The sequence below is a fragment of the Aedes aegypti genome, chromosome 3, assembly GCF_002204515.2.
Source record: "Aedes aegypti strain LVP_AGWG chromosome 3, AaegL5.0 Primary Assembly, whole genome shotgun sequence".
NCBI lineage: Eukaryota > Metazoa > Arthropoda > Insecta > Diptera > Culicidae > Aedes > Aedes aegypti.
Window position 1 is genome coordinate 320208732 of NC_035109.1, and position 26926 is coordinate 320235657.

At 37.6% G+C, this 26926-nt stretch overlaps 1 protein-coding gene across 5 annotated transcripts in view; it reads left to right on the top strand.

The window, feature by feature from the left end:
• LOC5564361 (cholinephosphotransferase 1) overlaps positions 1–26647 on the top strand; it is a 79324-nt gene extending 52677 nt beyond the window's left edge. For 2 of the 5 annotated variants that reach the window (XM_021852090.1, XM_021852091.1), the window contains exons 4-7: positions 4555–4713; positions 4774–4938; positions 13515–13641; positions 25957–26646. In XM_021852090.1, coding sequence (XP_021707782.1) covers positions 4555–4713; positions 4774–4938; positions 13515–13641; positions 25957–26159 — 654 coding nt within the window. In that variant the 3' untranslated portion in view covers positions 26160–26646. Of the gene's footprint in view, positions 1–4554; positions 4714–4773; positions 4939–13514; positions 13642–25956 lie in introns of all 5 variants that reach the window. The other 3 variants (XM_021852088.1, XM_021852089.1, XM_021852092.1) reach the window with 3 other exon arrangements.
• The last annotated feature ends 279 nt before the right edge of the window (positions 26648–26926 follow it).

Consider the following 26926-nt stretch of genomic DNA (forward strand, 5'->3'; position numbering starts at 1 on the left):
ATTTTCTGATTTCGGTTCCATTAGGACACTTATAGACTTGCCGGTAGCAGAGTATTGTGACGACTCGAAACACATGATATGTCATATTGTATTCATGAGGCTTTTATTATATTGTATTAAAAAGACTTTTAGAATAGAAAATAAGAAAAATATCTGATAGAACTCCTTAAATAATTAACGGACGTTTTTTGATTGAGTTTTATGAAACTCTTTGGAAGAGTCATATGTGAATTCATCAAAAAATCTCTAGAAAACTAGTTCCATTTTTGTGGTAAATTCTAAAATAAACTGATATATAAATCATCCAAAAAACAAAGGATATTTAAGCAAAAAAAAAAACACTTCTGGACCGTTTCCGGAAAATTGATACTAAGCCCAATTATCTTAAATTGATCAGAAGCTAACGCCTGAGACAGTGTCCAAAAGAGTTCTTAATATTCTAGCTACATTGAGAAATGTTCCAGAATTTGCATCAGCAGATTGCTATTCGTTGTCTAGTTTCATCAAACATTTTGGCTGCCGGGTAACCATTATAAAACATGTTCTCCGAGGGAATCACACTTCCCATGTCAAATAGCATTTTTGTGCTTGCCACATGATATGCAAATGCAAATTTGGAGTCGTCTCAAACAATACTCTGCTATAGACTTTTCGCTATAAATGTCCCATTTGAAGCCTACCGGAACCGATTTCGGAAAATCCGGAGAGGCCATGTCCTGTTAATGATCTATGGCGCCGTGTCTACTTCCTTAGAGATAAAAACATAATTGACTTTAAGCCGTCAAACGCTACCCATATGTAAAGTTCCCTAAGTGTCCCCTTAGGTTCCTTATCGGAACCTGTATCAGATGACCATGTGGCCGCAATGGTCCTATATGGTCTTAAGCTGCGCAGGATAGAATATTTGTATCTAAGTGTCCATCATGTAATGATTTACCCAAAGTTTTAGATTTATTCAATGTATTTGCAGTCGAGTATCCTTTTTTGGCCGCGACTGGCCCTATTGAAAACTACGCCAGTTTTCATCCACAATTTTCTAAAAACTATACTAGATGCCTGATCTAAACGTGGTAGAATCATCAAAATAGGTTGAGAACTGACCAAGTTTATGCAAGATAAAGAAAAAAAAATCGATTTTATATGTTAGTACTGTGAAGTTTAAGAAATCATTTTAGTCCCAAATAGAACTTTTGAATTCGTGAAAAAACTACTCTAAATTATATGTTTTAAAATACAAACTGTGTCTGAAATGCTGTGAAAATTCCGCCCAAATCAATCATTAGATTTTGATCCTACCTTTCAAGTTGAAGATTGAAAAAGATGACAATAGGGTTTCATTCTACTTCGTCGTAAGCGCTAATATTCGTCGTATTAAAATGTTCTACTACGGTGAATATTCAAACCTGCACCATATATTTATTTCCCAAGTGTAATTTTGAGAAAGCTATTATTATTCGTACAATTGTACAACAAAAATGCAATAAATCTACTATATTTCGATAAATAGCTTCAGTTCAATTATTTACTTTGCACTTTTTCACCGAAATCGCATGGACGAACACGATTTGAGAGAAATGCTTAGCGATCGACTGAGCCACACCACTTTATGATAGGGGAAGTGGTGGTAAAATGAACAGGGGTGGTAGAATGAACACCGTGCCTTTTACCGAGAAAAAACAAATTTCGATGAATTTTTATCACGCATGGACGATTTAGAGCATTAATCTGAGTGTTCAAGTTGATACGTAGGTCTATTGAAGTAAAATTATAAACGAAATCTAAGTTTTTAGAAAACCACCTTTGAAAATTAGAAGTGACGTAACTTTTAGCTCGGAAGACTTGAGGTTTTTCAGTGAGGTTAATATCGTTATGATATGATGTCAAATCTGATATCTTCAGAATTCTTTTTGAATGGGTTACAATCATTAATGGATGTATTTTCGTAGGAGCAATGAAAATTTTCAGAAATATTTGTTTTGCTCACGTTTTTTGCATGGTGTTCATCTTACCACCAATCGCTGTTCATTTTACCCACATAGTGCAGGTAAAATGAACATTTGCATCGCTTTTTGATAGCGATGAAAATATGTTAAAATTTAGCTATTTTAGTCTGAATCCATGTCGCTGCTATAGATTACATCCCTATTTTTGATGTTGTGCGATAGAACTAAACAAATTCCTCGTTTTTCTATCAGAAACAAGATGATTTCCTTAAGGTGTTCATTTTACCACCCCTTCCCCTACAAGTTTTTTCACATCCCCCTGTGTGACTTCGCCGAGCACTTATTTTCACTATGGAAAATCTTTGTACTTTTTCACACTTCACTCCAATCACACGCCGTAAAACGTATTCACGAAATTTTATGAAATTTCCTCAACGACCGCGTATAATTAAGAATGTAAGTTCAATCCGTCGTACTGAGAAAAAACGAATTGAGAATTGCAAAATTTCATTGCATTATTTCCACAAAGACGATAAAGATTTATCAAAATCTTATTCGATTCCCGGTCGGTCCAGGATCTATTCATAATGGAAATTTCCTTGACTTCCCTGAGCATAGAGTATAATCGTACCTGCCGCACGATGTACGAATGCAAAAATCACATTGATTGATTCAAATATTGAGAAATAGACATTGAAAATGTGGTGAACAATATTTACATCGAATTTTCTAAGAATCAACGGGTTGAGGATTGATCCCTTTGAATTATTACGCGACAAATGCAACGTTTTCAACATGATGTCAAAAATAGTTAGAAAGGTTTTCTTTAGGGTATGTATTCATAAGGCACTTTTAAAAGTTATTAAATTTAGTTCATTCGACTACCGTCGGAAGTTCACTTACTTTGCATCCTCTATGCATGTAGATTTGAAGGGCCTTACTTCGAGAAGTTCAGAGATGGCTCAATGTTTTTTTAGAACTTTCCGATGTTTTATGCACATAATTTAACCTAACTCAATTATTTGGCAGATTGACTAATACAAATGATACTTATAAATAGTTTGCAGGCCTCGATTGGGACACATAAAATCATGTACAGAATCAACTGCAAAAAAAAAAATCCGGAGGACCTCAACTTGCAATCATTTTAACCTAATTATACACACTGAGAATAATGCACCTTCAAAAATCAAAAAAAGTTGTCATCAAATAATATCAAAGTTAGAAGTTTTGAGAACATCTGTTCAAAACTGGCTTTCTCGGATTTTGCGAGAACCACATGACTTCTTATGTAGTTGCAAATCTTTGTCACATCCAGTGTTGTGAAAAACTCATTTTCTCATAACTCACTCTTGATATTTTTCATGCATGAGTTATCAATCACGCAATTCAGCAGTCAAAAAATCATGGATGAGTTGGCTCACCTTTTTGACTCATTGTCTCGTATTTCCACAGTCCACAGTAAAATTATAGTAATCCTTTCTAACGTCAACAACTGCATTCGGGTTTTACGAGTTTTTTGACGGGTTTTGCGACTGAATCATTTTTTACAGTTTGAGTTGATTGAGTGATTTTGCATCGAAATCTCAAGCGTGAGATTTGCGAAGCAGATCTCTAATGAGTTTGCTCTCACGGGAGAGCATATTAATTGAGATTTGAGTGTGAGTCTATCAACACTTTATATCGAGTTAGCATTAGCTAAAAATAATCTTGCGTTGGTATTTTTTAGATAGTGCAGTTATTTTTCGATACCTTTACTGGGAGCTACACGAGTCTTATCATCTCTTTACTGGAATCGAGTAGCAAATACGCTATTGAGGCAACTCAATAATAGAGGTTCTCCTATTTATAGATTTGTGAACAGCTAAACTAGTTTTGATACTTGATGGCACCCAGTTCAATTTGAGCAATCATCATTTTATCTATAAGACAATAATCACATATTCCATTCATTTACAGCTTCATGAGTCATCGCAATACATATCACCTGAAATGTTTTAAAACTAACATATTTCTTAACAATGGATCCATTGGCAAAACAAAATTGGCACGGAAATTACATGTCTTGGTATTAACTAACTAGGAAAATATCATAGTTGTATATTTGAAGGAAGTTAAGATCAATCTGATGTTTTGTGTTGTGTGTGCGTGTTTGTTGTAACTGTCTTGTTAGTTTTGTTGTACACTTGGCAAAGGTAGCGTGGTAAATGCTTAGTAGTAAAGAAAGCAATGAATAGGATTTGAAATTCAAAAATATACTCACCAACACTTTATCACTACTAACTAGCAACAATACCTCTCCTCCATAAATAATAGCGTCTTCCATTTCCTCACTGATTTTCCTATATCCTAACGTAAAAACCCCATACTCCCTCACCTTAGTTCACTTCGTTTCATGTTCATTGTTTCTCGTGAGTTTGAAAATTAATGTTATCATCCAGACCTGTCTTCGGTCCCTCCATACTGTACATAGATATCAAGACATTAATTTTCAAACTTCTCCCTTCCATTCTCGACTGTAAGGAGAATTGGCCATTTTACTAATTTTCCAATTTCCACCTCTTTTCTCGTCGACATGCCTCGGATGCCTCCGGATGGGACAACCGAACAGGGAACCAGCGTCCTCTCGCCCATCATACCGTTCCTCTTCGTTGTGGTACCGGCGTACGTCATCTCACAAAAGTCCACCGACCACATCTACGAAAACTACCCAGCGCTGTACATCATGGCGTTCGGGATGATCACCGCCAAGGTGACCAACCGGTTAGTGGTAAGTACATAACCTTAGATCGGAATAAGCGCAAATGATCAACTTTGACATTTGTTTTAGGTTGCCCACATGACCAAGAGTGAGATGGAATACCTGGATTGGGGCCTGATAGGACCCCTGTGTTTGTTCCTGAACCAGTACTTCAACAGTTTTCTTCCGGAGTACTACGTGCTATGGTTCGCGATGCTGTGGTGCTCAGTAGATCTGATTCGGTACTGTGGGCAGGTGAGTGTCAGCTAGTCGTAGACTTTGTAGAGAATGGATATCTAAAAAAACTTAAGCAAACAATTTTCTCATATCTAATGATTCCACCGTAAGAGATCACTGTATACCAACCTTGTACCTTCATGGCTACAGCGTAGCGTCACGCCATTGCCGGGCGTATGATAGAGCTCCATCTTCGTCGGTCTTGGGCTATACTTCGCCAGTTGCCCCGAACGTTTAGGGTCGCCAGATCCTTTTCTACTGGGTACAGCCAGCAGCGTATTCGTGGTCATCCACTAAGTCTCCTACATCTACCTGATTTCCTGCTGAATATTATTTTCACAATTTCTTCGACATTCGTACTAAGTAGAGGGTCTTGTCCCGGGAATCCCGGGACAAAAATCCCGGGAAATCCCGGGATCTCAAAAATCCCGAATCCCGGGATATTTTAGAAAATCCCGGGATTTCCCGAAATTGTATATTGCACTAGAAAATACTTGTATGTAATTATCAAATTATGGTTCAAAACAAACGGCATGTTGTTCTGGTCACTGTTAATGCATGGATGTTTATTTGTTATTGCTTTTAGCTCGCTATATAAGGATTTTATTGAGGTTATGTGGGGTTTTGCGTTTGAATTTGTATAATCTTTCTGGTACGCTTGTAACGTAATTTCCAATTCAATTTCAAAACCTAACAAAATAAAACTTAATAACTAGAAACAAAATTTTAGAAACGTTTTTGTTTTTAAATATAAATGTCATCTTCATGCTTTGGTGGTAAATTTTTCTACCTTATTATCCTGGTATGACATGCTGGCAGCAATTGTGTCAACTCTTAAGGTGAAACATTTCGGAGTCCAAAGATGGCCGGCACAATGGCCGACTTCTCCCCCTACTCACGTTTTCAAAGGCACAAAACTGGAGAAATAGTTGGTAAACGTCCCTGGTCTTCTTATTTTAAGCTTTCTGTTAGTGCACAAAGCCAAAATTAAAAGTGCACTGTTGTGGGATGCTTTCTTCGCGAGATTTGTGGCTTTGAAGTTTTAATGCAATCTTAGAAGTTGATTCCAAGCTGTTTCACCTTAAAATGGCAGGAAGATTTCAATTATATTGGTAAATGAAGAATGGTGTTATTTTTTGGTGATTAAATTTCAACTGATCCATAAAAATCAGATTACGTTATTTCGAAGCTACTCTATACAGCTAAACTTTGCTTCAGAATCCTGCGCCGGCCGATTTTTGGCCATTTTAGAAAAATTTGATTTAATCCCGGGATCCCGGGATTTCCCGGGATTGTGAAAAATAAAATCCCGGATCCCGGGATTTTTTCGAGCCCGGGAAACAAGACCCTCTAGTACTAAGTGACCAACGTACTGAAGTCTTCCGTAATTTTCACGCTCAATTCGTATCTTTATACACATGATATAACTCGTGATTCATGCGTCTGCGTCACACACCATTCTCTAGTTTCCCACCGAGTATTGTCTGCAGCACTTTCCGCTTGAACAGATAAAGCTTACCAGTCCGCGTCTTCCAACGTCCACGCTTTGTGCCAGTAGAGAACCACCGGAAAAATCAACGTTTTATACAGTGCATTTCCGTTTCCCTTTGCATGTTGTGGGACCTAGGCCGTGAAAGGCCCTATTTGCAGCCGCAACACGAATTTTCACTTCGCTGGAAACAACGTTGTCACATGTCACAAGTGTTCCAAGTAGAGTGTCCATCCCGGGACATCCCGGGACAAAAAACGATGATTTATATCCAATGAATGAAAAACTATGTTTTGTCACGAATAAGATAGCGAAATGTAGTTATAACTTATTAGCTCCGTACTTCATACAGAACATAAAAATCTCTTCAATCTCAATTGAAGTGGATAGAAGCAAATCGGTGTAAATGACTTTTAAGTCAAACGGCTTTAAAGTTTCTCAGCAATTTTTCAATCCTAACAAATCATATGGGGGCCAAAAAACTAGCCAATCTTCCACAAATTACTATATGTTTTCTGTTGGATGGAAAAATCAGCTTAAAATGACTGTAAGAAAGTTTGATTACTGTAGAATATTTAAATACACTTCACTAAAAACCGACCAACATATTACTTACACCTTTTGCGTTTGGGCCCCTATATTTTGAAAGGTAGTTTTAATTTTATAATAGTAAATTTGATTTTACTTCCATTCCACTTCTATTTCTATAGAAAATCTTAAAAAAAATCCCTGGATTCCGGGACAAGCACCAAATTTTATCCCGAATCCCGTGATGACGAAAATGGTCAGGAAATGGGCACTCTAGTTCCAAGATAAACTTCAAACATTACCTCAGCACCTACTCCAACAAGCCCACCTCTATCTCTACCTGCAACTATGTACTATATTTTTGTAGAAATAATGGTCAGGCCTTTATTGCTGTCTTCCTCTTCAGAGGCATGAAAGCCTCCTCCACTGATCTGCGATCGATTCCAATAAGGTCGATATCACCCGCAAAAGCAAGGAGCATGTGCGACCGTTTGATGATAGAGCCATCTCTCTGCACGCCAGGTCTTCTAATAGCACCCTCGAGTACAATATTATACAGTAAATTCGATAGTGAGGCTCCCTGCTTCAATCCGTCTAACGTCACAAACGAGGTTAACACCTAGTCTGCAATCCGAACACTTGATTTCGAACCATCCAGTGTAGCACGTATCAGCCTAATAAATTTCGTCGGAAAACCATGTTCAGAACTTATCTGCCACAGCTCATTTCTTTTCACTGCATCGTACGCCACTTTGAAACTGCTAAAAGTATTCCTTCCACCTGGCAGGCACCGCCGTTTTATCAGCTCGCCTTGATCATTGCACATGGCAGCTACTGGGTGTGACGCGCGCCATTGACCCTTCCAAATAAATCTTCGCATATCGTGCCGGTTCATGCTATCTTGAGCTTCAGCTACCACACTTCCTTCGTGCTGCCTTTTCTTTTTGCAAAGGATTCGCTTTTCTTCGGCTCTCGCTGTCCTGTACCGCTCTCTGTTCTGTCGGATACCGGCCACAAGCTAACGGCCTCTGGTGGCATTCTTCACGTCTATCATTCTTCATTGAACCAGTCGTTCCGCCTTCGTTGTTGATCAATTACTTCCCTCGCTGTTGTTGTCACTGCTTTGTGGTAGGGTGGTTGTCCGACATTTCGCGGTTAACCATTTCGCGGTCAACAAGTTCGCGGTGTACCATTTCGCGGTGTGTATCATTTTGCGGTTTACCGTTTCGCGATTAGTACCATTTCGCGGTATGCCATTTCGCGGTCTATACCATTTCGCGGTGTGGTTTTTCCTACGAGTTGCACTGAAAATTGTTGGCATTATCATCAATAATATTTTCATCGGAGATTTACCCTTCTTTTGAATACTTGCAGTTCTTCAAATTGCTCTGTTAAGATATATGAAACATTTCGGTACAAACCGCGAAACAGTATACCGCGAAATGGTACTGACCGCGAAATGACATACCGCCAAATGGTACTAACCGCGAAATGTCGTGCCGCGAAATGACAAACCGCGAAATGGTACACCGCGAAGTGGATTACCGCAAAATGTTATACAATCGATATTAGGGCCTCGAAAGGTTCTGACATTCATGACATCTGAGAAATGCCGCCTATCAACCAGTACGTGGTCTATTTGGGAGCAGGCATCGCCACTAGAGATCAAGTGTGTTTGCGGATATTCTTCAGCGGAGGTTACAATCCGCAGAGCATTATCATAGTTAACGGAATGGAGGCTTTTCGTAACAATGACGGGTCGGAAGATGTCTTCTTTTTCGATCTGCGCATTTGCGTCGCCGATGACTATCTTGGCATCATATTTTGGGCACTTTCCGTATGCCTTATCTAGACACTCATAGAACTCATCCTCTATGTAATCGGGCTTATCGCTCGGAGGCCCACATATGCTGATCAGGCTGTAGTTGCCCTTTATTTTCAACACAGAGATTCGGTTGCTTACCGGTTTCCACCGTATAACTCTCTTGTTCTGCTTTCCTATCACTATGTAGGCAATTGTTTATTTTAAGTATTGCATCCTGCAGTCATTAATTCAGATGTTACTTGTGGTACCGTGAGGGCCCCTAACTCTGCGCAGCTCCTAACATTGCGCACTTTTACCAAAATCCACCAAAATCTGGTAAAATACTTAATTTTTTGTTTAAATTTGTTTATTCATATATTGCTACAATAGTAATAAAAAGTACGCGAAGAATTTTCTTGACAAACTTACGTTTATTACTTTAATAAAAAATAAAATAGCTTTAAAAATGTTGAAAAACGTCCAAATTGACTGCCCGTTAGCAAAAATGCTAAGGGAGTACATCATCACTTAACCCTCTGATACCCAAATTTTTATTTTCGATCTAAATATCATTTTTCGTTATCTAAAATCGTTCTAAACACGTTTTGGGCAATGATTTAGTTTTATTCACGAATTTGTGAATTTTGGTTTTATTTTTGAACATCCCTATCCTTTTTCATTTTTTCTTGAAGCCTCTTCTGGTTACTGATTTTTGGCAATAATAAAAATTTAAGTTTTCAGGGTACTTTTAAAAATATGAAATTTTTAATTTTTTTCTGTGATATTTTTTATTTTCCGTGTAATTAACGGAACAACAGGTTTAAAATTATTTTAATACCACCAAGCTCTTCTTCTGTAATAGGTTGATCGTAGAAAAATAAAAAAGGTTCGCATTTTTATATTACATGTTAAATGAACACCAGGCATTTGAAGGTTATATAGGAATACAATTTTTCAAACAATTTTCAAAAATAGAAAAAAGTTTTAAAAGTCATAAAAAACTTTTCTTATATGCATGTTATGAGTCAAGGTTAAAGCCACAAATAAAATCATTTTGATTTCTGAGCTACGAAAAAATACACAAAATTCCAAAGTGTACCCCGTCTAAAGGCGGGGTTGGGTATTAGAGGGTTAAGTCATTTGAAGCAAATTAAAGAGAACATATTTCAGATTTTTAGTACGTAGGCACTAGTTTATTTATCGAGCAATCATCACTGGTAAAGTGCAACTTATTTTCTCTTCATTTTCGTATTCTTCTTAAGTGCGCATAGTAAGGAACCTTTTTTCAACTATGTTCCTTACTATGCGCAACAGTTAAAAAACGTTATTTTCAACATACAATCAACCCTCCAGAGGTCGATATTGTAGGGAACCATCGACTTGTCGACACCATCGAGATATGGAATAGAAGTACTTTGGAAAATTGTTTGAGGGGATCATCATAGTAAAGGAAGATTAAAAAATGACGTCCATCATATTTTAAGGATTTCTACACTCCGTCTCCACAATTCTCTGTTGCGAATTTTACAGTACCTATTGCATGCATTGTCACATTTTCGTAGACTCTTTTTCCCCTGAACGATGGACGTAATTTTTGAATGCTCCCTTACCATGCAATAAAAAAATGTTGATTTTTTGTATAGTTTCATGAGTCAATAACGAGTAATGAAACATCGAGGTTTAATCGTATTTACAATATAGAAACGCCAATAAAGTAAAGCCTGTCCACGTTAAATTTCGGACACCCAAATAATGGCAGCAAAAAAAAGTTACTCATAATTCAACAAAAACAATTGTTTATTTCAGAATAAAAGAGTTATATCTACAAAATAAACAGTTGACAAGGATGTTAATCCTTCTTTCTGTAAAATTCTCGAACTTTCTGTGGTACACCCGCCATCCGTGTCCGAAATTTATCGTGGACAGGCTTTACTGTTATTGATCTGTAACAGGAATCGTTTATTAATTACGTCTCGCTTAAGAATTAGTATACCCTTTCGCTCAAACTATTCATTGTATTTAGTAGAAATGTTCGGGTTTGACTTATAACAAACCAAAACCACGTTCTTATTTATTTTCTTCAAACCAAAAATTCAAAATTCGGATCCGACCCGAATTCGAGACAATTATTTAATACCAAGCCCGGATCCGAACCGAACCAAAGAAAATTTGGTTTTTATATGGTCGGCGTTAAGTCAGAGGGGACCAAGTACAAAACTTGGGAAAATTGGATTATTCTCTCATTAGATGTGAAATTACCTTACCTCCGTTACACTTTGATCAGATTTGATGAATGCTGTAAACTGCGAGAGATATGTAATAAATTTACTTTGGATGATCAATAAAAACCGGTAAAAGTGTGCAGTCAGAGTGGACCAAGTGCTTATTACCATAACATCGAAAATGATCAGCACGCCGAGGAATGCGAGGAAATGAAAAACATTTCAAGAGATTTGTCAGATTTTTCGACATCGAATGATTCTTCTACTTATCCATCAATAGAAATTTATAAATATTACCTAAATCGATGCATTTGATTTTGATTTTTGACCATTTACCATATTTGGATGGGTGGTCAGAAATTGCAATAATTTCTGTGCAGACAGAGCGGACCAAGTGTTGAAAAGCAATAAACTGATTGATTATTGCATTTTTTTAGTCAATTTCAGAGTCCGATAGAAGGTTATTATAGTTCTATGGTGTATGCATGGAATGTCCTAGGACCCGCTTATTGGACCAGTATATTTTGCTCGGTACTCAAGATTTTCACTTGGTCCACTCTGACTGAACGCATATTTGAAAACTTATGGTCATCAATGCCCTGACTCTGCAAAACCTTAATTTTCAAGCTATCGTAATGTCACTGATTTCGATATTGACTATATTGATTATTGAACCATTTATGATACAGATGTCGAAGGGTCCTGATGATCTGTTTATATTAGAGATATGCACTCACTTTGACCATGCAAGCATTCAATGATTGTTATTTTCCTAGAAATTGTTCAATCAGAGTGGACCAAGTTCACATAGTCCATCAAAAAATCGTTCTACCAGAGGTTTGAATTATGATTTTTCATGATTATCACTTCACATTATACTGTTTGAAAGCAACGCAAAAAGGTGTAGAAATATTGAATCAAAATTTTAACGAGTTCAAAAATTACAGAGCGTTAGACTTTAAACCCATTTTTCTCAAAATATGAAAAATGTCACTTGGTCCACTCTGACTTAACACCGACCATATTTTCTAGTGAAAATACATAAACAGTCAAAGCTAATTTTCCTCTGCACGCCAAGGATGAACGCAAAAAAGACGTAGTTTGTACCCTTTTTGTATGTTGGTTTAGATTTTAGAAAACTAAGTCAATTACATGTTTTGGAAATCAGATGATGATTTCGATTATTTTGAGAGTTGCACTTAAGTAACAGTAATTATCATGGATTGAATTATAGATAAAATTTACTTCACTTAGTAAACTGTTAGAGACATTCCACTCTCCACTGGGGACGTAAAGCCGTATAAAGCAAGAAAATTAAGATTGATGCAGAGTTTAAATGCTAGTAATGCTTCTGGTTAAATACTTCAACTGCTATAAAGAATTTATCGAGTGCGCAGAGTTAGGAACCTAAATGCGCAGAATAAGGAGCATTGCAAAAATGAGTGCGCAGAGTTAGGAACACGAACACCTTTGAGAAAAATTTAAAATTTGCAATAAAAATTATTACTTAGTGAAGCTTTTATATTTTTTCCTTATACATAAGATCAATGAGTATTTGCTCCCAAAATTTCAGAGTATTGTGTTTTGTTCTCAATTAATTACAGCTATTTGAAATTTGAAAAGCCTTAAGTGCGCAGAGTATGGGGCCTTCAAGTACCGTAAGGACGCCATTGAATTATTTTAAAAAATCTGAACAAAATTTCGCAATAAAAGTCATTAACATGTACTACCGTATACTAGAATGGATTGTATTAGAATGTAATTCATATTATTTAATTTTATATACTATTTATAAAAAATAATTTTAGGCTGTTTAAGGTGATAAACACGAGTTGAACAATGATTTTATTATGGCAGATCGAAAAATGCTTCTTAGCTGCCACGCTTTAATATTACTACACTTTTTATATTAAATTTAGGGGAGGGATTATTTGAGTATGTTTAAAAACTACAAAAGTAAAGTGTTAAAGTTCAATTTGTAGTTTTTACGCTTTAATATGTTGTTGTACTATAGTACAAAGATAACAACCAGCTAATGAAAGTAAACTAATTCCAACTAGTTGTGAATATAGAGCCTCATACTTAGGATGAGCGGTGAATGGCGCCCTACACATGTATCATTGACATGCATGGAATTGGGTACCATTATACGTTGTTCACATTTCAACTTCTTTCCTACAAAAACAAATGTTTTGTCTTGCGTATAGCGCAAAAAGTTGCGAAAAATATCGAAAACCCCTATTTTTGACAGAATTTAATGTGTTTAACAGCATAAATGAGCGGTGAATGGCGTCCTTATGGTAATTCTTCTATAAATTATTCTTTGAATTCCTTCTAGAAACCTGAGATTTCTTCTTAGGTTAGTGCAAAAACAAAAGTAGGTCGATTCGACTGGTCTTAAGTTCGTCGAAAATCAATGGAGCTCTGGAGCTTCCATGGGAAAGAGCGGGTTAAGGTGGTTTATTCACAGTAAAGATCATGATATTTTAGTTACTAAATCTTGAAACTTCCCCTATTCTAATGTTCCCCCGAACATCCGCTTCCGTTACAGGTATGTCTGGAGATCTGCGCCTACCTGCGGATCGAGCTGTTCCGCATCCCGTACCCTCCGAAGCCGCTAATGACGTCACAAGGTACGAATCCTCCACACCACCATCACCATCACGAAGGTAGAAACGGTACGCATAGCAGCAGCAATGCCACTGTCCAACAACAGCCGCTGCAAGCCAATCGAAAGCATCAGACGCGCGCTAGCAGTAGAAAGCATAACTCGCACCAATAACGAGTTTCTTCCGTTTATATTTATTATTAAAGCTGTAGCTATTATTTCTTGTTTTACGGTTGGAAGATTGAATCCGTTAAGTTCCATGTTCCGGGTTACCGATCGTCCTGCGTTTTTCTTTATGCGCTTAGCGCAGGATCGATGGTGCAGTTAAGTTACTGAAGGAGATAGCAATTCAGGTTTTTTTTTCTTTGTTTTTTTATTACAACTTTAGGATTCAGGCGTAGCGAAAGTCATCACAATTGTATTTATCAAAGTCGGGCGTTCGCACCGCCAATAACTTACCTTCGGATAGGCTTATGGTTTAAATTAATAGGAAAAAAACAAAATATCTTGGAATTTTAGCATGAAGGATACGTCATATGACCACCAACGGATCGACAAGATAGTTTCAATAGTTGTTCCATATTGTTAACGTTCAATCATTAAAATGTGCAAATTTGTTTGTCCAATAAAAGATTCTTTGTGGTGGAAAACGCTATGAGCTGTCTCGTCGATTCATCGGTGGAAAACAGCTAGAATATCTTAGAAAATTAAATAATCTACTCGTGTATGGCATCACTTGTAAACTTGTAATGGATGACGTACACCAATGATTTTTAACGAGAGAATGAGCGTGAGTGTTGACAGTATTATCGCAACCCACCCAAAAATCATACCTCTCCGAGTAGCCAAAAATTGAACAGAAGAAGAACATTTTAAGTAGTAGGTGGACGCACTTTCAAGCGCTTTGCTAAATTCAACTAAAGGAAACGAAAACCAATCGATGATGTATAGTTGCTACCGTGTTTTTGTCGTTCTTCGTTATGCTAGAGAGACAGAGAGAGACCCCAACCTAATCCCGTGACTAATGAGCCCTCGTATGCTGTGATTTTCACAACCCATCTAAGCTTTTGTTTACTGGCTGTAAGCCCGCTCTGTTTTGAGACTTTAAAAAATAATGCATTTGAAAGCAGAGATGTGCTCCTTGTATGTTTGTATCTAATTCAATGTCCTGTACTGTAAGATGTGTTTAGTAGCCGTTCGAAGCAATAAGAGTCAGCAAGATTCTATAACATTCCCCAGAATTTTATGGAATGAACGCTTCTCCAGAATGCACCATTTCCTGAATTTTATTTTCTAGAAAGCTAGGTCGACCAATAACCTTGGAATAAGGCTACCTCATATCTGTCCGGAAGTCCACAGGTAATTTTCAAAAATGATCTTGCAAAACACGGTCGATAAAATCGTCAGATTGATAAGGGTTCCTCGCATAAAACGCCTTTTTTCTGAGTTCAGTTGTACATTTTGTTTCGTCTCGTACACTCGTACAAAGTGAGTCGAATCAATCCGTAGCAGCTGTCAAATCAACATTTGTTATCATAAGTTAAGTCGCATAAGATCTCAGGTTAGTTCGGTAGAAAATTTATACACTCGCATTGTGTGCTATTATTCATAACATAATATATGCACGTATATCGCCTCCACTTTTGTACGTAGAAGGCTTTTTCGCGACATCTTATGAATGAAATGTTGCACGTACAAAGCCTCCAGGTGATTTCGTTATACGTACATTTTGGTTGTCAGGGTGGTAAGCATATCTGGCAAATTATGCCAATGATTGAGTCAGACAATGCTAGAAATGTCCCATGGACACCTCAAGGAACGATGTTAGTAATAATATTTAACATGCATCGCATGGAAGTGCTCCTTATTGCAAAGTTTACACAATTAGGTTGAGAAAAGCTCGCCATTCCATCATAGAAGTGCCCAAGTAGTTTTTTACTCTAGTGATGCATCCTTCTATCAGTCTCATCTTATTTATTATTTGACATGAGATCATTTGGCATGAAGTCGTTCGGCATAGATATACTTGGCTTTTATTATATTAAACACTGAGTGGCCACTTAGCATAACTGGGATCCTACCATCATAATGTTTTTTTTGTGACTTGGATGTTCGTCATGTTATGCGAAATAGTCATTATGCTGCTAAATGTCTATTATGCCAAATGACACTTGATCATTGAATTAACTATGCCAAACGATTTTATGTTAAATGACCTTATACCGAATGACTTAGAGCCATATGGGCTCAGAATCACTATAATGAGTAGTGGGTGGTCCCTTGATTCCGTGTCATGCTCCTGTTTGGTGAGGGACCGAATCAAGATCAATCGTGTCCGGTTCGCATTGTACGAGTGCGAAAAGATATTCGTGTTCAGTTTTAGGATATATTATAAACTGGTGAGCTCGTTTCATGCTTATAATAACACATTTTTATTCGTAGCGTTGACGTTTATGTAATTTTCAAACAAACTTTGGATAGTTCGTCACTGCAAGTGACGACATAAACCCTTTTTCATGTTCCATGTCATTCTAATACACATATAGGGGTCTATAGGTAAATTTGTTGACAGATCATCTCAAATTCACCGTAGTTCGGTAGTTTTGTTTGTAATAAGCTGTCAAAACTTGATGAATTACCGAATAATTGGTGTTCTTGTAAATTACTGATCTGTTCGGTGATTTTATTTACCGAACGCTAATAGTCTGATTGAGTGTGTATTATATAAGTCGAGTCGACCAAAAATGACTCGACTGGAGTCACTGTCGACCAAAAACTTTGCTTATAATTATCAATCAACAACTTTTGGCCTCCTTAATTTCTCACGGTAATAGTTGATCAGAGCAGATGTCGAAGGGTTTTCTCTAAATTGCCCAGGCACGTAAGGAAGTTCCTTGGCGATGCACTTCAAGCAGGGACAGAGAGCGGGGATCGCAGCTACGTTTGGTGGATTTTGAAGACAGTGATTGAAGGATCTAACGACTGGTGTGTGTTACTGATCTTTGAGAAACCTCCTAATCAGCGAAGCCTTGCGCTTATGCATTGGGAGATGCAAGTTAACGACTACCCTATATTTTAAGCAGGGTGATCTGTTCAGGAATCCTTAAAGATTATCGATCCCAGATGAAATTTCCTATGTGCGAAGTAATACGTGCTATGGCTTGATTCGAAATGCTGAACACAGATACTAGAAACCATAGCTTCGATGTGAATAAAGTATTAAGCACCACAACCTTCTGATGTAAGGTGAGATTTCTTGGCTTGAGCAGCCACATCAACTGAGACGCATTCCTTATGATTTCGCTCAAGTTGTTTGCTTTTGCGAATTGAAGAATGTTATTCCTAGTATCTTGATGGATTCACACTCCCGTGGCCAAACAGCCACGTAGGTTGTATCCCGATGTTAACAGCAAAAGATTTGTGGAAATTCAAGAAAGACCCTGAACACCGGCCAAAGTCCAGAAAAGATTGCTTAATGAGGTTAGTTTGCTCATGTCAGTTATCATGAACGATATGTCGTCAGCATACGCTACTATCAAATCTAGCACATGATTGCAGATGGTGCGTAACTTAACCAGGAGGGGACGGAGGTAAAGGACAAAAAGATGCATGCTCAAAGGGTCTCCTTGCCGGCCAGAGCGTTGGATTACGATCAGTAATACTTGCAATTCCTAAAAAAATATATTCATATAAAAATGTCTGGCCGTATTCTCTGATTTTTTTATGGAAACTTTATATCCTGCATCTTGTTCGATTTTTTTTTTTAAATCTGTATGGACTTTTTCTGGTTTCAATTTTCAAGCAAAAGGTGTCTAAAGTTGCTATTTTAAAGTAATTCAGACGCTACCAGCCCTGCTTAAGTAACTTTTTTTCTCATTCTACTTGCAGTGAATCCTAGTGTAGCAGCCCCAACAAAACCTTCAGAGTTTTTTACGTCAGTATTCCACAGATTCTTCAGAATTTCTTCTGAGCATTCTTCAAGCTTCAGGAGTTCTTCTAGTGATTTTTTTCTGAAATACTTTCAGGGACTACTTCAATAAATTACTCCAGTGATGTTTTTTCAAGGGATGCCTAGAGGAATTTGTTTCGGGAAAGCACTTCAACGCAACTACCTTCCACAGAAATTATTTTGATTTTTTTCAGGGACTATCCCAGGATTTCCTTCAAATATTTTGCCAGTTACTCTAGTAGATCTATCAAAGGAGTTCTTTCAAGAAAATTCACAAAGATTTATATCAGAGTTTTGAACAAATTTATTGATATTTTTCTTGGAAAATCTGCAAAAAAATTTACACTGATTGGTCTTTTACACATTTTCATAAATGAGCGTTATCAGTTGCGACTTCGGGTAGCTTGAGTCGTTTCACATTCTACCGTGGCGGGCGTCAGTACCTAATGTTGTTCACAACGGAAAGTCTTTGGCGCACTTTAACCATCACAAGGTAATGGTCCGAATCCATGTTTGCGTCACGATAGGTTCTGACGTCGATAAATCCTAGAAGTTGCTTCAGTCAATCGAAACGCGGTCAACTTGTGATTCGGTCTATTAGGGTTATCTTCAGGTGTACCCATACGGGAGACTATGCTGGAAATAGGTACTACGTATGGTCATTTCTTGGATACGGCGAAAACAATGAGTCTAAGACCGTTTTCATTCGTAAACTGGTGAGCTTCTCTATAATCGGTTTGAATTCTTCCTTCTGGCCAACCTGAGCGTTGAGATCTCCGATACGAATGTTGACGTCATGGCTTGGGCATCTGGCTTATGCTCGTTCCAGCTGCGCATGGAAAGCGTCCTTATTGTCATTGTCACTTGCTAGGCAAGGACTGTACGCGTTGATTATGCTAATATTGAAGAAACGGCCTTTGATACGCAACTTGCACATGCCTTTGTCGATGCAGAGGCACATGGTAGGGTGCATGTGCCTCTGCATTTCCCACATCACGATAAAAGCTGTGCCCAGCTCGTCTCTGTTGTAGCAGCTCTGGTAGATGGTATAACCATTTTTATACGTCCATTTTCAGCAAACCTCCTGCAGCGCTACGATGTCGAAGTTCCAAACCCTCAATATGTCGAAAAGAATGCGAGTACTTTCCAAGAAATTGAGAGACTTACCGTTCTATGATCCGAGTTGGCCGTTTTCAATGCCTGTTAACAAAACTGTCCAGAGCTCATGATGGGTCTTGGGAAAGATCCGTTGAAAAACTTCACTGGAACTTTTGGGAGACCTTGTCAAAATTCGTCCTCAAAAATCTAACCAGAAATCTGGTACAGATATCAAGTGGAATGTTTTTTGAGTGATGAAGAAACTTCTAAAGAGTTCCGTCATTTCAATGGATTCAGTCTGTGATTCCACCAATCGATAGGCAAAAATCTCCCCAGGATTTTTGCAATGGTTTAACTAGAAATCTGGGTAGCATCTCTGGCAAATTCTGCCAATGATCGAGTCAAACAAAAATTGCAAGAAATATCCCAGGAACACCTCCAGGAACAATCTTAGTAATAATATTTAACATACATCGTGACAAAGTACCGTCAACGTACCAGTACCCGCTCATGTTCCAGTAGCCCGCTCACGAGCTTGAAAAGTAAGGTAATTTGAGTAAATACACAAAAAAATGTCCACAGTATGATTCAATTTGTCGATTTCAACCGTATAGCGGCTATAGTTTTCAAATTTACTTTGTGCAAACTTATCTTTTTTCAGTGTGAGCGGGCTACTGGAGCATGAGCGGATATTGGTGCACTGATGGTAGTTCTTTTTGCAAAATTTCGGCTGAGAAAAACCCGTCATGCCAAAGTTAATCATGGAAGTGCCCAGTTAGTTCTTTATCCTAGTGGTGCACCTTATTTCCAGTCTAATCTTATTATTGATAGAGGCAAGGGGCATAATTGACATGAGATCATTTGGCATGAAACCGTTGGGCATAATTATATTAAAAACTAAGGGGCTATTCGGCATAACTGGGATTCTAATTATATACATTTTTTCCAATAGGCAATTCTTTATGTTATGCTTAATGGTCAATGATACTAGATGACCATTATGCCAAATGACGGTATGGACCATTATCATACTGGAAGAAGTATTGTGCAAAATTAAACAAATCTTTTGTACAGTTTTAGGATGTGACTAGAAGAAGACTCTACCATTATGTAGTGCGGAACAGCTGTTAAAAACCTATGTAATTTGCCTAATTAACATAAACGCAAGCGATTTTTGAAATGGTTATTTCAGATAGTTTTAGCAAGACTCTTAAAAACATGAATGAATATAGTTTTCTGGGAAATTGTGCATTCAAGGTATTGGTGTCCTGGAGAATGGCGCATTTTGAGGAATGATATATTCTATGTAGTGAAATTCGGGGGAATGATTTTCTGCGAAATGTTATAGAATCGTCAGCAGTCCTGCACAAACATTTACTCACCCGCGATGGTAAAAATGCTAGTTGTGAATCGTTATAGCTTTAAATCAGCTTTAGGTCGTGCTTCAAGCGGATAAGATCACTGCTTCACATTCATTGGCACAGTTCAGTTCAGTTGATAATATTCTGATTCGAAGTTTTTTCCTCAATTGGGTCCTAAAATTTTTAATGAAATCTTGTTTTTATTTAATAACACGAAAATGCATGTTACTGTAACTACTTTAGCAATTTTTCCCGCTCAAATAATGGCTATAACATGTTTAAACTTTAATTTAAAAATTTGGTCCATAAATGAACCTTGACACTTTTGATCATGTTTGACGTTCGCTTAGTCGACAAAAACACCACAGGGGTTTTAGTTCGACCACTGGGGTTGTTCCTATCTGACATTTCGTAAGGGACACGGAAAACAAAATACACCCAAAATTTGAGTTTAAGCCAAAGGATGTGACAAAATCTAAAAAAATGTTTTTTGGACTCAAACCAACGGAAAACATTAGAAAATTGAGTAAACATGTGTTATTGGCCTAAACTTAAGCGTTTGGTACTAAAATTGGGACAGGGCTTTAGGACCCTATTGTTCGAATAATTTCTCTAGAATTCTTAAAAAAAAGTTAATGCACTATGATTTTTTTTTTCATTTTTTTATTACTTTTGGGAACGAATGATTTGCATACGATCGGAAACAGTCGAGACGGGAAAAGGTTTGGAAGTTGATAAAGTTTTATTTATCGAACAGCTATCGAACCATAACCCAGCGTTTGGTGGGTTTCTTGTACCAAAAAACACTGCAAACTCTTGAATCAACTAGGCAGGCAGACAACTAAGAAAGCGTGGACGGAACATTGAAGTTTCTCAACCAATGCAGCAGCTGATTTTGTTTCAGGAAGTTTTACCAAATTGCTCAAATTCCGTTCCGCTTGTGGTAGAGGGTAGTGAGTGTTATTAAGTTTTCGTGGTGCTTCGGCGTTCAATGGCGGGAAGGCAGAGCCAGTTCCAATCTAAAAGACCAGAAGTAGTAGATTTGCTGTTGCAGTCAGTCAATATGTGTTAACAAATTTCGATGATGAAAATAGAAAACAATGTTCTCCGAGAGCGAAAATTCAGAGTCGTTTCATTTGTTTTGAAGCTTTTTAGGTGAGCGTGGATCTGGTTGGACGAGCATATTGTGCTATTACAAGGCTGTTCAAGGTCCTGTTAGCATTTAATCAACATATGAATGGTTGGACGCCGTAAACGTGCAGTGGTTGAATATCCGGCCATTTGGTGGAATTATGAACTTACAAACAATGCTGAAATCTAATTCTCAGAAGTGCGACCCAAAAAAAAATATAGACACTTCCTTATTTCAACGTAGGGCAATTACTTCGAGTTACATATTTCTTATAATTATTAGTGTCAAAGTAACTTTTAATTTGAAATTTCGCCTTCCTGTAGTCACAAGCAGTTCTTTCAAGATATACAAGTATCTATGGTGTTATAGCTGCATAAAATTTCATCATAGATTACCACTTCTTGCAATCAAAGCCTGTTATTTTAATTATCGATATTGCATTTGCTGCTACTCAGTTAGATATTTTTTCTTCTTTTCATCATAACTTTTCTTACGAGTAAAACTGTGATAATAATTGTTGAATTAATGAATTTGATTCTTTACATAATAGATTTTATCTTCTTTTAAAAATAGGCTATTCCTTCAATTGATAATGTAAGAATAATCATAAGCACATCCACTTACACTATCCGTCATAAATACGGACTCGCTTGAAAAAGTATTGCAACACTCAGCTCAATATTGAATCACCCTGAAAAGTTTAGCATCATCTCAAAACAGGAGATACTGATGATTTAGAATGGTGCGGTCTTCAACGAATTAGTCCAGCAGATCCAGGACATTCGGAAAGCAAACAGTTTGGTTCACAAATTTGCCCCAAGTGGCGCTAGTGAGCATGTAAAATTGAGCATTTTAAGCATGTTCTATTTTGTGATCTTGTGAGATAGAAAGTTCGAGTCTTCGACATAGTTGTTCAGAAAGTAGAGAAAAGGTGATTCGATTCAAAATTGTGCCGCTAGATGGCGCTAGTGAGTATATAAAAATGAATATCTAACTCATCATCCAGATAAGATAGAAAGTTCAAGCCTTCGACAAAGTTGTTTAAGGTCAAGGACATCCGAAATGCAAACAGTTTGGTTCGATTTTTTTTCCACCAGGTGGCGGTAGTGAAATTAGTGTCGAAATCTGACTAACCTCTGCTAACAGCTATTACCGCTAGCAGAGAAGTGAATAGGTAATTGCTTCCATTTTGGAAGTTCTTTTTTCAGCACTGACTGTTTTTTGAACTAACACTTAAAAGGTAACTGTTATCAATGATGATTTAGCCTTCTTTCAGAATAAGCTGAATCAGTTGTTCGAAATCCAGCTTGGAAATTCATTACAAATGCATGCTAGCTGTGTTCACTATTGGTTTTCAATTTCGGTCAAACGGCATCCGGCAAAATGACCCTTTCGGCCAAATGGCGTTCGGTCAAATGAACCGAAACCCCAATATCTCATGTTTTGATAAGATAGAATGTTCAGAATGTTGTTCAGAAAGCCTTTTGGATTTGAAAGTGGAAGTGATTAAGGTCAGTATCATACCATACGTCAAATTCATTTTTGAACCTAGGTTGGAACTGGCGAAACCCGTTCTGAACCACAGTTTAACTCCAACCCGACGTTCATTTGTTTGTGTCGATCACCGACCCAAACGAAAACGACAATATTCAACTGATTCAGGTCTGGTCAATTATATAGATCTGATCTGATTTAGGTATGATTTATTTCATATGCGAGTGATTCAGGTCTGACTAACATCATATTCAAATTAGTCAAGTTAGAACCTCTTCATATCTTAAGTGATTCAGGATGCATTGACTTTATAATCAACGAATTCATGTTGATTCATTTCATATCCAAGCGATTAATGTCGGATTCACTTTATATTCAAGTGTTTCAGGTTTGATTCACTTCATATTCAAGTAATTCAGGTTTGATTCAGAACTCCATATTCAAAAAATCATGTCAGATTCACTCCATGTTCCAGTGATTCAGGACTGATTCACCTCATATTCAGGTGATTCAGGTTTGGTTCGCTCCATATCCAAGTGATTCACTTCATTTTCAAGTGTTTTAGGATCGATTCATTGCGAGTTGGAGTTATTCATTTTAGTTTAACTTCCAACCAGTACAGGACTCATGTTCAAATAATTGAGGACCTCTCACCTCATATATAAGTGATTCAGGTCTATTATCATATTCAAGTGTTTCATAGCAGTGTTTGGATTTTGATCCGAATAAGCCGATCGAGTCATACTCAGAAAGTGTCGTGAGTGAGTACGCAACAGTTCGTGGCACATCGCAATCCGATAGCCCTATAAATGATGATATTCATTCTCTCACTTGATACCCGACGAGAGAGCGTGCAAGAACAGAAGCTCTCACAGACGATAACAGAATCGAGCCATTCGGGTGATTTTTGTTTTGATTAAAATTGTTTTCTGGTAATGCAACCTTGAACTTAATTAATAATAATCTATTGGTTAATTAAACACCCGTTTAGCTGCAGACATAACTAAGAAAATGAAGCATATTCGTTTCTAATTCTTGAACAGAATAAGAGAGTGTGAGCGAATGTTACAAATGGTGACACACATCAATCGATGCCAAACGGTGAGTGGTGTGTCTCCTTCGTGACTCGTTATCTTCCACGAACGATAGATGTCATACGCGTTGTGTGAATGCAAGCGGATAAAAGCGATACAATTATGGCTCGTTTGTCAATTGTTCTTATTCTGCGCGACGTGTGAGTCGAAAAGAGTCGCTCTCACCTCAGGTAACGTGAGGCTACTAATGCTAATCAAATGGGAGCGAATCGTCAATGAGGTGACTCGTGTCACCTCAAACGCCGCGCAGAATAATCACAAATGATCGTTAAGGTGAAGATGAATCGAAGCCAAACTTCATATTTTCAAGAGCACGAATCTGGAGGACCAAACATCCGTTTAAGCTTAAAATTTAATTGATTGGTCACTAGCTGGGTGTGACCAATCGATTAAGTTTTCAACTCAAACAGGTGTTCGGTTCTCCAGATTTGTGCTCTTGAAAATTTGAGGTTTGGCTTCGATTCATCTTCACCCTAAGGGTGTGAACCGTTTCATTGATTCGTTTAACTTTTAGTTAACATTTGACCGCTCGATAGTTATTTCCGCTTCGGTTCAAAATAACCCTGCTCTGGAGTATGGTTAAACTTGACAGTTCAATGGTTATTTTCTGCTCCCGTGAATTTGAGTTGTTCTGAAATAACTACTCGACTGCCAAAGCTCAAATGGGTCAACCGAGAAGATCAGTTTAACCATTTGAGGGGAAAATAACTATCAAAATGTCAAATTTTAACTAATAGTTAATAGAATTGGCAAAACGGTTTACAGCCTAAATATTCTAAAGTCTGTTTCCTATTGATTCAGGTCTTAATCATTGGATATTCAAGACTCCAATTTTCTATCTTATCTGGATCAGATGATATAACTCGCTTGAAATCCTTAATTGTATTTGCTCACTAGCGGCACCAAGCAATATAAATTAACCTGTTTTGAGGTGATGCTGAACTTTTTGGGGGTTGATTCAATATTCAGCTGAGTGTTGCAATACTTTTTTTAGTGAGTCCGTATTTATGACGGATAGTTTATCTGTATGAAGTGATCGGTAATAACGTTAAATTAGGTAGTGATGTCACAGTCGTACTCTGTACGGTTTCATTCATAACGTATGGCTCATATCAGTCTAGACGAGATATGAAGCATCATATATTGTTTTTGACATGCTATTTACAGTTTCCCATTAGTGTCATTTTTCTTCCAAATGGCCTTTTCAGCAAAATGGTGCTCGTCCAAACGGCCACATGGCGTTTGAATGAATGACCCGGAACCAAAGCTATAATTACTACTACTGTATAACTACAATTAAAGTATATTTAAAGTGAGAAAGAACCATATAGAAATTATAATTCATAACATTATTTCGAAATTTGGGATTACTCATAGAACATAGAGTTAAAGGCAGGCTTTGTACAAACTGGGATGAAAATTTAAGTTAACATAGATGCCAACGAAGAAGGGAAATTTCTCTTCAAAACGTTCTGTTCTGTTCTGTTCAGAACTTTACATAGCCATAAAAGGTAGAAACGGCTCCCAAAATTCACTCGATCCACTCTCATCGAAAAGCTTTCAGTTATCCGATTGTCCCCGATTCAGATGTGTTGTTGGCACATCCCTCAAAGTTGGGCATTTTTTCCGAAAAAGGTTAGTAGTTTTCTATATCACCTATACCTAGTAACAGATAGTTCCTAGTAGAAGGTTAGTCCTTTGGTGGAAACTTGGTTTGAATGCTACCACTTTCTGGAGAATCAGTTGGTTTGTTTTTGGGATTCGTTTTCATTTGCGGGAACTTTACTTGTGTGTTTGTGTTACTCTTACTTTAGCTTAATGTTGTGTGCTGTACTATTTCTGTTTCAATTGTTTACAAACTAATTAACTGTTCTTGTGTAATTCTTTGGCTCATTTCACCTTACTTCCAGATTTTTTACCACCCATTCTACTTGTGTGATTCGGTTAATCATTGTGAATTGTTTTATCACCTTTGTGTGCATTTAATTGACACCCATTTTGTAGAATTTTTTAGACAGCATCCATTGCTTCTTCATCAAGTTGGACTAGATTTTAGATATTTTCGTTAAACATTTAGTTATACTTTAGTTAGATTTACGCTAATCTATGCTTTTCCCATTTCTCTTCTATCTCCCTGCACCCGACTCGTCTACATCACTCGATCTGGTTTTTGCGTTGGATCTACAAACTTCTTCCTGTGCATGCCACCCACCAACTCCTCGAATCCCTCTTCTAACTCATCAAACCCAACCCGTAGCATCGTCGTCGTCGGAAGCTGATGAACATCCGCTGAACAACAATGTCAGTAATAGCAGTAGCCGAGCCAGTAAGTCGCCCCAGGCCAGCCCTCTGCGGAACTTGGCGGTTCCGCCGATGTTCCAGCGAGCCCCCTCGTCGGAGGACGGTGGAAGTCCCCGGGTGACGCCCCATGCGTCACCCAGAAGGCCGCATCAACACTAGGTAAATGGGCGCCTATGAGTGAAAGCTTCCTATTACCGTTGTCACCATCACTACCACCGGAAGAGTGTATTAGTGCTTCATTGTTTCACGGTTATGCGAATTTATACAGTGACCTTTTGGTTTATTCTACGAGTGGAGTGAGGTGGGAAATCACGGTCTCGTACGAGATCGAGATTCCTCACTTCACTCCACTAGTAGAATAATCCCACCTATGATGAAATATTTGCTATCCATGGTTCCAAATATTGATTCCATAAAGATCATGTGCATGTAACGTAGAATCAACAATCCAGTAAAGTACCCCAAGAAACCATGAGTACGAATGACGAGCCTTGATTCAGCATCAGAATTGCATTCAGGTATTATGACAGCACTTCAAATGCAGACACGCCCCAATTTGGGTCCTAAAATTTTAAATGAAATCTTGTTTTTATTCAATTACACGAAAGAGCATGTTACTGCAACTACTTTAGCAATTTTTACCGCTCTAATAACGGCTATATCATGTTTAAAGTTTAATTTAAAAAATGGGTCCATAAATGAACCTTGACACTTTTGATCATGTTCGACGTTCGCTTAGTCGACAATAACACCACAGGAGTTTTAGTTTTTACACTGGGGATGTTCCTATCTGACATTTCGGAAGGGACACGGAAAACAAAATACACTTAAAATTTGAGTTTAAGCCAAGGGGTGTTACAAAATCTAAAAAAACTTAAAAAAATGTTTTTGGACTAAAACCAACGGAAAACATAAGAAAATTGAGT